This window comes from Mus caroli, unplaced genomic scaffold (assembly GCF_978045245.1).
Source record: "Mus caroli unplaced genomic scaffold, Mus_caroli_1 scaffold_15, whole genome shotgun sequence".
Classification (NCBI taxonomy): domain Eukaryota; kingdom Metazoa; phylum Chordata; class Mammalia; order Rodentia; family Muridae; genus Mus; species Mus caroli.
Genome location: NW_028227270.1, coordinates 26,925,768 through 26,940,026, shown reverse-complemented (window position 1 = coordinate 26,940,026; position 14,259 = coordinate 26,925,768). Strand labels below are relative to the sequence as shown.

Sequence of the window (14,259 nt, the reverse complement as noted above, 5' to 3'; positions counted from 1 at the left end):
GCTTCTGCTCAAGGTGAACATCCTTAATGACACTAGCTAACCTTAATGACACTAGCTAACTTCTGTTCTCTTTCAAACGCAAGCACTTTGTCAAGGTAGGAAGTGTTTTGGAGAAAACAGCTTCACCCCACTACAAAGACTACAGTGTGTTCTCAAATGAGCAGCGAACGAGCATGTATTTGGCACTGCTACTTAGATGCTCATTGTGCCTCTTGTGACCCTTCTTCCAGGTGGTTATGGCTGTCGCTCAGCTGTATTGGCACATCTCACCCAAGTCGGAGGCTGGTGTCATTTCTAAATCACTGGTGCGCTTACTGCGCAGCAATAGGTAGGTCATGGTTTGCCTGTGCGTCTCCCTCTGTGCTCTCAGAAGTGGGGTTGGAACAGTGTAATCCGTCTCCCAGTTGGAGAAATATAGTTGACTATTTCATAAGTAAGATCTCATACTTAATGGGTTATTATAAAATGATCTCAATCTTAATAAAAAAAAAGAAGTTTTTAGCTTCTAGTCCAGAGATATTAAAGTAGGTGGCGACAGAGCATACACCTCACTTTTCTGTGTGTGACTGTCAGTCTTGCTGTTTTGAAGTGTTCTGGAATCACTGAAAACCTGACTGATGTGTCCTCAGCCTGTGCTCAGTGTGTTAGAGCTGACCATGGGACAGTGCAGAGGCCACGTGATGTCATCTGTGCAGAGCCCTTCTTCATTCAGAATCGGAGTGTTCAATTACCAGTTTCTTCTGTGCGAGTGTGTGTGCATGTGTGTGTGCGTGCATGCATGTGTGTGGGTGTGTGTTTGTGTTTTATGCGCAAGTGTGTGTCTCTGGGGAATATGGAGACCAGAGGAGGATGACTGGCATTCTACTGTGATGTAATTTTATGCCAGATTCTCTTGAGACCAAGGTGTCTTACTGCACTTGGTAGGCTGGTGGTAGCCAGCCCCAGGGGGCTCCCATCTTACCCTTTACAGCAGTGGAGTTATAGGCTCACATGTGGTTATGCCCAGCTTTTTACACAGGTGCTGGGGTTTTGGACTTGGGTCTTCATGTTTGCACAGCAAGCCCTTCCATCTGCTAAACCATACCAAGAGTAGCTACTAGGAATAACTACTTCCTTTAAAAAAAAACCCTGTCTCATGTATGGATAGGTAGATGTGGCCACCTTTTTAAAATCTCCTCCATATAATTCAGTAGTTCAGATCAGCAGTTTGAAAAAACTTAGAGTTGCCACCATGAGTTGTTTCAAATTTAGCATTAGATCTCTATCATTGTTCTGCTGGTCAGTGTACCCTAGCCATTTTACAGTTCGGGCTGCTTGGCTAGCTCGTCTTCTCTCACTGAGTGCCTCCTTGCGCTGGCTGGGGTGGGAAGGCTCAAGCTTATCTTTGTTACTAACTCCTTGGTCCACAGTCTGAGCCCTTGATCACCTGCTGCAGTTTGAGGATCAAGTCAGAAGCAGTTTCATTAGTGCCACACTCCTTTGTCTCTGACCATTCTTTGTTAGCAGTATTTCTCCTCAGTGGGAAGTTCAAGTGCTACTAGAACGATCTGGAATGCTTCTTTGATATAAGGGTCTTACTCAGATTAATGTGACCCTAGTATCAGATTCATCCTTTATTAGATATTAGCATTCGGGGATAACATGACTGGTTTTAACCAGGCCTTCATTCTGATTTACGATTGAAAATTTACTCTGAGCTTTCTGATAAGAATTTCGTTTGCCCTGGGATGACATTTCCCACATTAACCCTAAGACTACCCTTTTCCCTGCATGTGTGCAGAGCAGCACTACTGCTCTTGCCTTTTGAGGTACAGTATTATAAAGCTAGTTGTACTTTATCTCATGATACACCACACACAGGTTTTTAGTATTTTACAGTAAAAATGGGTTGGAAAGAAGATACAGAGACCTCTGATTTACCAAAATCTTTGAGTATTGTATTTAAGAATTTTCTTTACACTGAGTTTTCATACAAATTCTTTTTAACTGTGTTGTTTTCTCAAAGATGCTTCATTGGCTATATGTACTGAAATTTCTTTTAACTTCTAGGGAGGTGCAGTATATTGTATTGCAAAATATTGCAACTATGTCAATTGAGAGAAAGGTATGTATATTGTGAGCATTTAACTCAAAGAGGCAAATGAGCACATTGATGTGGTGAATGTACTTACACCTTGCTTTTTGTTCACCCAGGGCATGTTTGAACCTTACCTGAAGAGTTTCTATGTCAGATCCACTGATCCAACTATGATCAAAACACTGAAGGTCGGTGTGCTTCATGCAGGCTCCATAGGGCCAGTGTACTTTGAAGAGCTACTGGAGTAGCTTCTAGCATCTGTAAACTATGGTCTTTATGTGGCTAGGGATCAAGTTACATCCTTGTTTTTACCAACTGAGCTATTTCTCTAGCTCCATGAATTGGAGTCTCTTGCTGGGCAGTGGTGGCGCACGCCTTTAATTCTAGCATTCGGGAGGCAGAGACAGGCGGATTTCTGAGTTTGAGGCCAGCCTGGTCTACAGAGTGAATTCCAGGACAGTCAAGGCTACACAGAGAAACCCTGTCTCGAAAACCAAAAAAAAAAAAATTGGGTCTCTTTTCTTTTTTTAAAAAAAAATGTATTTGAAAATTGTCCTTTATACTTTGCATCCTGTATTATTATGTGTTGGTTATAACACAGCTTTCAGATGTGTTAAGTTACCTGTAATGCGGATAATTTAACTTGCTGAAAGAGACAGGCATATACATTTAGGCTTTGTGCTTTAAATAGACAGTGGAGATTTGAATTAAGTCCTATAATTAAAAAAAGTGGAGTTGATTTGATGGGAGATTTGTGAAAAAATGATTATGTGGAAGGATTTCAAATAGCTTTCTGTGAATGTTTTTGTGGTTGGTAGGGTGTGTGTTCTGTTTTGAAGGGCTGAGAGTGGACTAAACAGTTTGCCACCACAGAATATGAAAGCCCTCTGACGGAGTGTGCAGTGAGGGCTCCAGAGCACGATGCTGAGACAGTGTGGCATTTACTCAGGCATTGGCCATTTCTCTACACTGTGTGCTGTCTATGTAAAGAGACCTTACTAACTGAGAAAGACGAGGCACTCTTTAAATATTGAGACAATGTCATTCACATGGATACTGGGTTTATTATAAGAAAGTTGAACACAATGATATTTTTAACATCAACAACAAACAAACTCCTACTTTATAATTATGAAACATTTCAGGTCACTAATGTTAGCCAAAGGACAGGGTGATTTTCAGTCAAGGGAGTGATTAACGGCTGTATTTGATACTGAGTTGAATCTTTGCCCTTACCTACTGTTGAGGTGGTTAGTGAAACATAAACATATACAGCAGTTGTGTGGAAGCAGAACTGTGCTGCTCAGTTCCTGTTCTGGTTCTGCTCCATCTCCCAAGCCTGCGGGCAGCAGTATTTGGGGATGATTTTGCATCAGCTTGGCAGCTCTATCCTATGTGTTTTAGTGAAAAACAGTTCTGTGTAATATACAGTTAGAGTTGAGATTATTTTTTAAAAGATGTACAAACAAAGACTTGTATAATGTGTTTCAGTGGCAAGGTGCTTGGTTAGCATGCTCAGAGACCTAGGGTAGTTCCCTGTACTGCCAAAAATGAATACAGTTTTTAAATTTGAAAAATATTTTACCACACCCCATGTGGTACTGGAGGTCTGTAATGCCAGACTTCAGAGGGAGTGTCAATAAGATCAGGTCATTAGTTACATGGTAATGTGAAGCCTACCTGGGATACACGAAACCTTATCTCTTCCCCGCACTTAAAAATTGTTGTCTCAATAGTATTATCAAAATAAAATGAATAGTCAAGTCATATTCTTAGAGAACAGTTTCCCAGCAGATACAGAAAATAAGTGAACTATACACAGAAGATATAAAGTATTTTTTTCTGTAGTCTCTGCCTTTTAATTAGAGTGTTTATAGCATTTACTGTTAATGTAGTACCTGATATGAATGTGCTGATAGGCATCTTGAATTAGTTTCCTGTTGGTATCATCTGTTTGTGCCTACCTTCAGAATAATTAAATCTTTTCTGTGGGTAAAACATATTTCTAACAACCTCAGTGGGTGTAGACTTTTAATTTCACATTTCTTCTTACATTTATAAATCTAGGAATAGAGATTAAAATTATCTAAGCATCTGGGTAGGTAGGAAATAAGGTAGCCAATCAAGAAAATTAATTGTTATCTGGAAAACAGAAGTACTACATGAAGAACATATTGTTTTCTAACTTTATTAATAAAAAATACAAGTTGAGCTAACAAATTGTTTAGGTTAATTAGATATAAATTGTAAAATTAAGACAATTAGTGAAGATGTGGGATTTATTTCCTAATTATTTTTTTAAGAACGGTGTAATTATCTAGTCTCTGTAGACTTAAGGAAACAAAGTAAGATCACTTCAAGGGTACAGAGTCCCATATGACAGTGACTTTCTTTTTAAAGACTCAACTTTTAATTAGATGTTTATCCTCTATTAAATTCACCTTTTTGTGTTTTAAAATGTTTACTTTCTCTTTTTTTTTTTCTACTGTAGCTTGAAATTTTGACAAACTTGGCAAATGAAGCCAACATATCAACTCTTCTTCGAGAATTTCAGGTTTGCATACAATGCTAATTATAATTTCTAAAATATGTTCAATCTTAAGTTAAATACGCCTCCTACTCAGTCTAGAAATACACAGTTGCACAAATAGAAGCGATTTAGGAAAAGATCAGCCGCTAGGAAGGTTTTCTGTCCTTGAGAATAAACATTAACTACAAATAGAGACTTAAGGTAAACAGAACAGCCTTGCGTTTCTTTCTCTGTTTCCATAGCACTGGAGAGACTGGCTTATTATTTGGCTCAAAATTCTGTTTTCTATCCACATTGGTCCTTTCTGTGCTCCAAAAGCACTTTCTGTGTCTGTGAAAACACATAGTTTGCTACCTCGTTGCCCTGTTTGATTGGCCTGTCTCTAGTTTAACTTAAGCTATATTGTTGGATCACTTAAAAACAGTTGTGTGTGTGTGTGTGGCGGGGTGGGGGTGGGGGGGCTGGTGAGATGGCTCAGCAGTTAAGAGCACCGACTGCTCTTTCAAAGGTCCTGAGTTCAAATCCCAGCAACCACATGGCTCACAACCATCCGTAACAAAATCTGATGCTCTCTTCTGGAGTGTCTGAAGACAGCTACAGTGTACTTACATATAATAAATAAATAAATAAATAAATAAATAAATAAATAAATAAATAAATAAATATTAAAAAAAAAAACCAGTTGTGTGGGAAGTGGTGACTTCACCTCCTGGTGAAGGTGCTGCCACCGAGCCAGCCAACTGGAGTTCAATCTCGAGGACCCCATGGTGGAAGGAGAGAACCTACTTGGATTAGATTATTTGGGTTTGTGCACTTTATGATGGGCGGATCAACGGTGAAGCCATTGTGGGAAAAAGCGCAGCAGCAGAAAACCACGCCCTATCCAGCAGCTCTGGAGGTCCTGTTAGCTTCTTCATCAGCCCACACAGAATTTCTCCTTACCTCTATATGAATGCCATGTTTTCTTTTAGTCAGTGGTTCTCAGCCTTCCTAATGCTGCAACCCTTTTATACAGTTCCTCATGTTGTGGTGACCCCTGGTCATAACATTATTTTTGTTGCTACTTCATGAATCCTGCTGCTGTATGGATCATAATGTAAATATGTTGAGAACCACTGTTTTTAACTACACACACACACACAACACACACACACAGAGACACACAGACACACACAGAGACACACAGACACACACCACACACAGAGACACACACATAGACACACACACAGACACACACTCACACGCTTCAGGACTATTAGAATGTAGCTGCATGCCCGAGATACCTTTGTTCTCACCTGGGTTCCTGAATTTCCATCCCGTTTACATTTTTCTAGAAATATTCATGATAAAATTAGAATACTGTAAAGCCGTCTCTTTGTGGGCAGACCACAAAATTGGGCTTCTCATCTCGTGTCTTAGGCCAGAGATTGACGTTGGGGTTTTAACTTTACGTCACTCATATAATCTGATTTCACCCTGTTGCTCTTTCCTGTGTCCCCATTCCCTCATCTTGTGTAATCATGTCATCTTTCCGCACATGTCTAGCACCCGAGGACAGCAGGAGGCAGGCTTTGTGCTCTCTGGAGTGGTCTGTGAGCCTCTGCAGGTTTTGTTCATCTGTGTATTTCATTTCCTGGGAGTGTGTTGTGTAAGGACTTCTCAGCAGAACGTTTGACTTTGTGTGTTCATTCTTAGCACTGTCTAATTTAGTATAACATTTCTGTTTATGTATTTTCTTTATACTTATTTATAATTTGTTTGTAATAGCCTTGTGAGTAACATAGGCTTCCTGAACAACTCAGATGCCTTCTTTTTTATTATAGCAATTAAATTCCCTGTTTAGGAGCAGTTTTAAGCCACTTTGATTTTTCTTTGCATGGAACTAGAAAGCTCCACTTGTTTCTTCAACATTTCGCCATCTCCCTGAGACTTTGCATTAAATTCCTATATTGTTTACATTTCTTGTGTTTTTTTTCTTTGATTTCTTATTTAGATAACTGTTTTAATGCATATTTGTCATAGATAGCCATAGAGTTAATTTTGTATTGCATATTAAGAATTTGAGGTTAGGAATCTTTTTTGAAAACTATAAAAGCTTTGGTTTTATATTAGAAAAGTTGTAAAAAAAAGTCACAAAATATGTAAGGTTGTCAGGAAAGACCTTTTAACTTCCTTTGTCAGATCTATTTTAAGTTTATGTTACTATGTATGCACACTGTATATTTAAGGTGCGTAGCTGAGTGAGCTAGAACTCACGGAGCTGTTGGACCCTCACAGACCCCCACCCTCCGTGCCGGGTTGCCATCACTAGCACATTGCTCCTGTTTTCCTTTTCTCTGAACTTTAGGTTTAGTGTCTGGAAAGGTGGCCCCTTCTCTCCGTGGGCTCACGGGCACCGCTGGGTAAATGAACTGAAACCTTCCCAGAGCATGTTCTCAGCATCTTTCACCCTGGCTCTTGAGCAAATTGCTGTTTTGGGGTGATGCTCGCCACTGTCTGCTTTGGAGCCTTGAGCTACTCGCTGCAGTGAATGACCCTGGCTTGAAAATGTCCCTTTGCCAAAGGGACATTAAATTATAAGCGATGAAAGACGTTAAGCAATCATTGGGGCCCCTGTTAGGCTTAAAAGAATTCTGAATTATTTGTCCTGACAAAGTTATAAAAATGGGCTTCGATTCACTTGATAGCACCAATATTGAAACTAATCAAACTGTTTTTAGACCTATGTGAGAAGCCAGGACAAAGAGTTTGCAGCAGCCACTATTCAGACCATAGGCAGATGTGCAACCAGCATCACCGAGGTCACCGACACATGCCTCAACGGCCTGGTCTGCCTGCTGTCCAACAGGGATGGTGAGTTCATAGGTTCACTTTATTTTTATATAGTTTATAATTGTATATTCTTAGTAAGTCCTATGGCTGTAATCTTTTATATTATCTTTTGGGGTTTTTCTATATATCAGTATTTTCTCAGTAAGTAGCAGCTTTATTCTTGATTTGCAGGAAAATATATTTCAAAAAATAAACGAGATAATTAATAGATTTTGTTTTGCTCCCATTAAGACAATTTATCTTACTCATTCACTAAGCACTGCTTTATACCCTTTCTGCAAAGGTTCTCTGTGACTGTTTCTTAGTCATGCATGGAAGTCGGGTATGACAGTGGTTCGCCTGCAGAGGGTGCTAGAAGCAGGCAAATGACTTTACAGCTTGGCACAGTGACTGGACCCTCAGCCTTTCAGCCTTCCAGAAGTGTACCCAGTGCCTTCTCACTGAAGGCGAGCTACACTTAGCCATCATTGTGCCAGAGGTTCATGTGTACCCTAATTATTTGTTTTCAGAAACAGGATAGCAAAATGTATTGTCTTGAGTGTTGCTGTGCTCTGTACTGAAGTGCCAGTGCATGGTTTGCAAATAAGATGAACCATTTAAAGAAAAACAAGTTAACTTCTCACATTTAGAAGATTTTATTATAGTTGTACAGTGGATTAAAATGTATGCTTGCTTAGAAAATGCAAAAGCTGCATAAAATTGTTGAAATTAATTATTGACTTTGTAATATAAACTACATTATGTGTAGTACAGATATGCATTAGAAAGCACCCATGAAGCCAAATTTAACAAAAGTTGATTATGTCTTACATTTTACTTGAAGAATAACTTTTTACTACAATGATTACTTTATCTGTAGAATGCCATAGATCCCCATGTGGAGGTATTTCTAGAAATTGCTATGCTGTGGTAAGTTCTTCCAATGGAGAGCCCATGATAAACTGAAACCAAGCAAATAGTAAAACAAAATTAATTCCTGGGTAACACTGATCTGTGTATGTGAGCATGCATGAAATCACATAGTTTCACCTACAAACTTTTGATTTGCTAGAATATCTTCCTATGTAGATGTTAAAACGCAAATTCTTCCAAATTAAAAAGGAAAGAAATTTCTAAAATATTTACTTGTGCAGGTAAATAAGAAAGGGTAGCATGTGTTTCATCGTATAGGTGACTGTGAGCATCCACTTCTGTATTTGCCAGGCACTGGCATAGCCTCACACGAGACATCTATATCAGGATCCCTTCAGCACAGGGCCCCCAATGGAGGAGCTAGAGAAAGTACCCAAGGAGCTGAAGGGGTCTGCAACCTATAGGTGGAACAACAATATGAACTAACCAGTACCCCCAGAGCTCGTGTCTTTAGCTGCATATGTATCAGAAGATGGCCTAGTCGGCCATCATTGGGAAAGAGACCCCTTGCTCTTGCAAACTTTATATGCCCCAGTACAGGGGAAACGCCAGGGCCAAGAAGTGGGAGTCGGTGGGTAGGGAAGTGGGGCAGGGGAAGGGTATAGGGAACTTTTGGGATAACATTTGAAATGTAAATAAAGAAAATATCTAATAAAATAAAAAAAAAGAAAGAAACGATAGCATGATAAATGGCGCCCATGGTGTCTGGTTCACTTAGAACAGTAACATCTTTTGTCTCTGTTTTGAGTCATAGTTTTAAGTATGACTTTTCATTTTTATGTGTCTTTGATAATTTTGGTCGCATAAGGTTTGCTAATGTAATAGTTGATTTAAGATCTCTTCGTATAAAAAAAACTATCAGAGACTAGTGAGAACATGACAGCCTTTTTTTTTTTACACATAAAAACTGAATAATTTATTGTAACTATAGTTGTGATATTAACAATACCAATGACAGATAGGAATGTACTGACAGTCTTTTTAAATACAAAGCATAGCACAAATGTCTACCCACCTATTTTTTGGTCCTTTTTTCTGATGAGAAATATTTATATTAATTTTAAAGTAATTATTTCTGCCACATACTGCTTATTTTTTAAAAGTTTATTTTCTTTGATTTCAAAGAATCTTTCAAAGCAGACTTGGCTTGCCATAAAATAGCCCATTATCGGTGTGAAAGATTAATTTGAAAAACAGATTTCTTAAGGTTCTTCAGTTTGAGAAATTCACATTTCAATTGACTTAGGATAATTTAATTGCCTGTGGTAGTTTATTTTAGGTAACGCATTAACGGAATTTGTTTGTCTGAATAACCTTGTTGGCACCTACTATAATGTAAAGGAATTAGATAGAGGATTAGTTTTCATTTTTGTTTAGTTTTTTATAACTCAGTAAGCATTTAGTGAGAATTTGAATCTGTAGAGATATTTAATAAATGTTGAGTAGATTAATAAGATATTCATTTAGCTTGTGAAAGTCTGTGCCTTTATGGCACTCACAGTCTGATGGAAGCACCAGTAAAATAAAATAAATATGTTTTAGTTTTCCCATCTACTCCTTTCTCGATTGCTGGTTATTTGTGTCTATGTAAAACCAGACTGCCTGCTTGGATGTTACTGCTCGCTTGGGTAGTTAGCCAGCCTGCCTCTACTGATTCCTTACCTGTAAGTGAGAGGAACAGTGGACAGGAGCAGGTGTAGTGTGATTGTGTTTTGCTGAGGACAGGAGGGAAACTTGAAAAGGCCTAGAACACAAGTAGCATTTGCTTATAGTTACAGAATATTCTAGAGTTCAAAGGTGCTTAGCGTGACTCCTGGACAAAATCATACAATTCTACTCTGCTTCCTCATTCATCTTTAAAGTCTTAAGAGAAAAGTGAAAATAAAGGGTTTTTTTTTGTAAACTAAAGCCTTAATATTAAATATTAATTCCCTAATATATATGCATATATATTTACTCGTGAATAATTTTATTTATATTCTTAAGGGGTAATATATTTCAAAGAAAAATTTAACAGTACAAATTGTGACATTTTGTGTAGTATTAAATCTTTGAAGTGTGTGCTAGGGGATTGTCTAATGTCTCTGATGCTCTTAATGTTTTTAAAATCGAAGTTTACATAAAGACAGGATGTACTCTTTTGGGGGGCATCTGTGACATTAATAATAGTTTATACGGCCTGGGGAAATTCCTCAGTCAGTAAGTACTTGCCATACAAGGAGACTTTGAGTTCAGATCCCATCTCCCATAAAGGTAGGGCAAGATGGCCTGTGTCTGTGCTCCAGTGCGGGAGTGATGTTGGAAGGATCCCTGAGGCTTACTGGCTGGACAGTGTTGGCTCAGTGAGTTCAGTAACAGGCCCTATCTCAAACAGTGCGGAAAATGACCAAGAAGTCCACTCAGTCTTGGCTTCTGCTCTCTGCAAGTATGCACCATGCATGCATAGCACACCTCCAGACAGTCACAGTTCTACATCAACACACGTGCACACAAAAACAATAGCTCATGGTAGAGCTATTCTGTAAGGTCAGATGCTCAGATACCAGGATGCCGTGTCCCCGCTGGTGCTACCACAAAGGAGACGAGACTGCTGCAGCCACTCCTTACGAAAACTCCATATCCAAATCCCAGCTTGTGAATCAACTTCTTACTCACTTACAGAGCAATTGTATTTAATGAAGTTCCTTTGAGAAACAGGTGGCACACTTAACAGGGGTAATTAAAGAGAATCACTGAAAGCTATGAACAAGGTATAGGCGGGATTAGAGCACAGGATAAGATTGCCTCTGACCCCTATTGGCTCTGAGAAGCCACAAGGCAGCCTGGCTAATGCATCTGCATGCAGAGCCCTCTGAGGGTACCAAGTCGGGCGAGTAGGTAGATGGGTTTACAGCACACGTGGAAGCGATCAGCTCATGGTCACTCATTTGGCACTGAGGTGAATGCTGTTTTTATGGCGATTCCATCCCTGTTACTCCTGGTTGTTGCTGCTGGTGTTTCTGGATGCATCAGTTTCGCAGGGTTTGGTGTGGTTGTCATTCCTCTCTTCTCCCCTACTCAGTGTGGAAAATGTTTAGATGGGAGGTGTTTGATTATAAAAAGCTCTGGCTAAAGGCAAAAGTAACATCCACTATAGGACATACTGCCACTTTGGTTGCAGAGGTGAGAGGTATTCTAGAAGCTAAGACACAGCTGCAGAGGACAGAGATTAAGGTGAATTTTGCATAAGACACATTCACTGCAAACCCTGAAGAATATGCTCATGATTTAGGTTTTCATGTATTTAAGCATCGAGGATGTTTTGCTCATTGAAATTTGCATTCTACCAGACAGATTGCAATTGAATTGATTATACGTATTTAATATGGTAATCTCTTTCTTTGTCTTTCAGAAATAGTTGTTGCTGAAAGTGTGGTTGTTATAAAGAAATTGTTGCAAATGCAGCCTGCACAGCATGGTGAAATTATCAAACATATGGCCAAGCTCTTGGACAGTATCACTGTGAGTATCCCTGCATTCTGCTGCCTTTGTTCAGTACAGTATACTTTCCTTAAATGGTTATCCCAGAGCATAGTGGTTAAGAGAGATGTGATGCCTGGTTTAAGTTCTGGCTTAGATTTGCATTTTGTTAAGGCTGAATTACAGACCTGCAGAAGGGAAGGGGATCATGAGCCCAGCACTGGGCTGAGGGGAAGTGGCCCCATCTTGGTGGGGTTTAGGAGCAGCTAGAGAGAGATTAAATTAGTACATGCATGTGCTTGAGTTACGTGTCATGTGTGAGATGTGCAGAACATGTTTCTCTCCTTTGAGAGACCCTAGAAACAATAACGCCCTTCTCAGTAAGCACACAAGACACCTGAGGTCTTCTGTTATTATTGAGATTACTTTAATGCCAACAAGTTTTCATTTTAAAATGCATTATTCAGTAGGATTTGTGTGCTCATGAAGGGGTGCAAATATTTTCATTCCTCTTAGATAGGAATCCCATACTTAAAGCCTCAGCCTCCCCTCACTACCACTAACGTACTTCTTCTTGTTTCTATGGCTCTGTGTTTTTCTTGATATTTTATATAAACAGACTCGTAGTATGTGACCTTGCTTTGGAATTCTTTCACTTGCATGCTTTCAAGCTTTTTTTTTTTTTTTTTTTTAATAAAAATAACCTACTCCATCGATTATATTTTTGCATGTGGGAAAGTGTGCCACGGCCCTGTATGGAGGTCAGAGGGCAGGTCACTGGAGTCTGTTCCTTCCTTCCACCGCTTGGCTCTGGGACAGAGCCTCCTCCTCAGGCTCAGCAGTGAGTGCCTTTGCCACTGACCCTTCGCCAGTCCCTCTGCTGGTCTTTAAGTACCACTCTTTCTTCAAGCAAGCTGGTTTCCTTACAGAAATGACTGATTTCAGAGCTAGGTTAAAGCAATAAAGAACAATGTGAACTTGGACCATCGTGTCGGGACAAAGGAAAAACATGTACAAATGTATTTATAGAATGATAGAGTCATATTTAAAGAAGGCAAAAGAGAAACCCCCACAAGAGCCCAGCTTAAGAGGGAGGAGCAACAAAGTTAAAGACAGTGGAAGGAAGAAGTCATTTATGGCTTTGTGGCTGTCTCCTCTACCCTGCAATGCATGCAGGCGTGAGCAATTGAGCAGCTGAGTAGGAGCTCAGCAGAAACTTCCGTACAACTCCACAGCAACCAATGAATGATAGGATTAGGTGCCACTGTCTGCCAGCCCCTGGGACGCCGACTCAGGGGAGACACACTACACACTAGTGGTGAAAACTCCAGCAGTGTCAGAGTATTTGCACGACCTCAATGTCTATCCCCACAAACTACTTCTCACTTCCAAAGGGTTGAGTATTAGCTGGTCTTTCTCCACTTACTGTGGTGTGTGGCCCATGCTATCTTAACAACACGAGCAAGGAAAACATGCTGTCCTGCAGGTGCCTTCTGATGCACTGAACAGTGGGACTGAGAGCAGCACTCAGAGGGTGTGACACACAGTGATGCTGAGCCTGTTTTGTAATGTGGCTGGGCTCTGCCTCCCAGGTGTCTATGAAGTCAGTCACGAAGAAAAACTCAGGTGCTGCTGGTGTGGCCAACACTCACCTTTAATCCCAACACTTAGGAGGCTTCTCTGAGAGTTCAAGGCCAACCTGGTAATCATAGTGAGTTTCAGGCCAGCCAGGGTTATGTAGTGAGACCTCGTGTCAGAATACAAAATCAAAGCAAACAGAAAAACCTCAGGAATGTCTCAGCTTCAGAGAGACGTGACTATAATGACATGCCACTGCCATGCAACTTGATTGGGGTGTCCACTATTTCATTGACTAGGATGTGGTCTAGGTCTAGTGAGGACCATGGCTGAACAGCTGATGGGGGGGGGGGTCCAGATGGGGATAGTTTGGGACTACACACAGAGAAAAGTCTATGTACTTCCCATACATAATTACATGTAAACAGCAAAGCAGTACAGCAGAACTCCTGAAAGGAAGGGCGTAGTTGAAAATCTGCGTGAGAACTATGGTTGAATAGACTTAGAAACACGCATGGATTGGAGTGAGACGGAGGCCAGATGATGGGTTTACAGGTCTCATGGCAGAAAGTGGAGGGAGATGAAGTGATTTTGTGTTAAAAAGGCCAAGGAGAGACTAGAGTATCTTTGGTGGACACCGTGGGTTTTAGTAGGGAGAATTTACACTTTTTTTTATAATTTATAATGATAGAGAGGTATGCAGTTGTGAGGGAAAAACAGGAACATGGAATTCTTTGTCCCCACACTGCTTGGGCAGAAAATTCTGGTGAGCTTGTTCATGCCCATCAGAAGGAAGAGGCAGCTGTGGCACACGAGAATGTGCCTGCTTGTCATCAGGTGCTGTGGTGCATTGGGGCAAGCCTTAGACTTT

General features: G+C 40.2%; 1 protein-coding gene across 4 annotated transcripts in view; it reads left to right on the top strand.

The window, feature by feature from the left end:
* Positions 1-14,259, top strand: part of Ap3b1 (adaptor related protein complex 3 subunit beta 1) — a 202,746-nt gene that overhangs the window by 84,547 nt on the left and 103,940 nt on the right. For all 4 annotated transcript variants that reach the window (XM_085830906.1, XM_085830907.1, XM_021180280.3 and 1 more), the window contains exons 9-14: positions 231-328; positions 2,050-2,104; positions 2,194-2,265; positions 4,569-4,631; positions 7,328-7,460; positions 11,743-11,852. In XM_085830906.1, the coding sequence (XP_085687032.1) occupies positions 231-328; positions 2,050-2,104; positions 2,194-2,265; positions 4,569-4,631; positions 7,328-7,460; positions 11,743-11,852 (531 nt within the window). The remainder of the gene's footprint in view (positions 1-230; positions 329-2,049; positions 2,105-2,193; positions 2,266-4,568; positions 4,632-7,327; positions 7,461-11,742; positions 11,853-14,259) is intronic.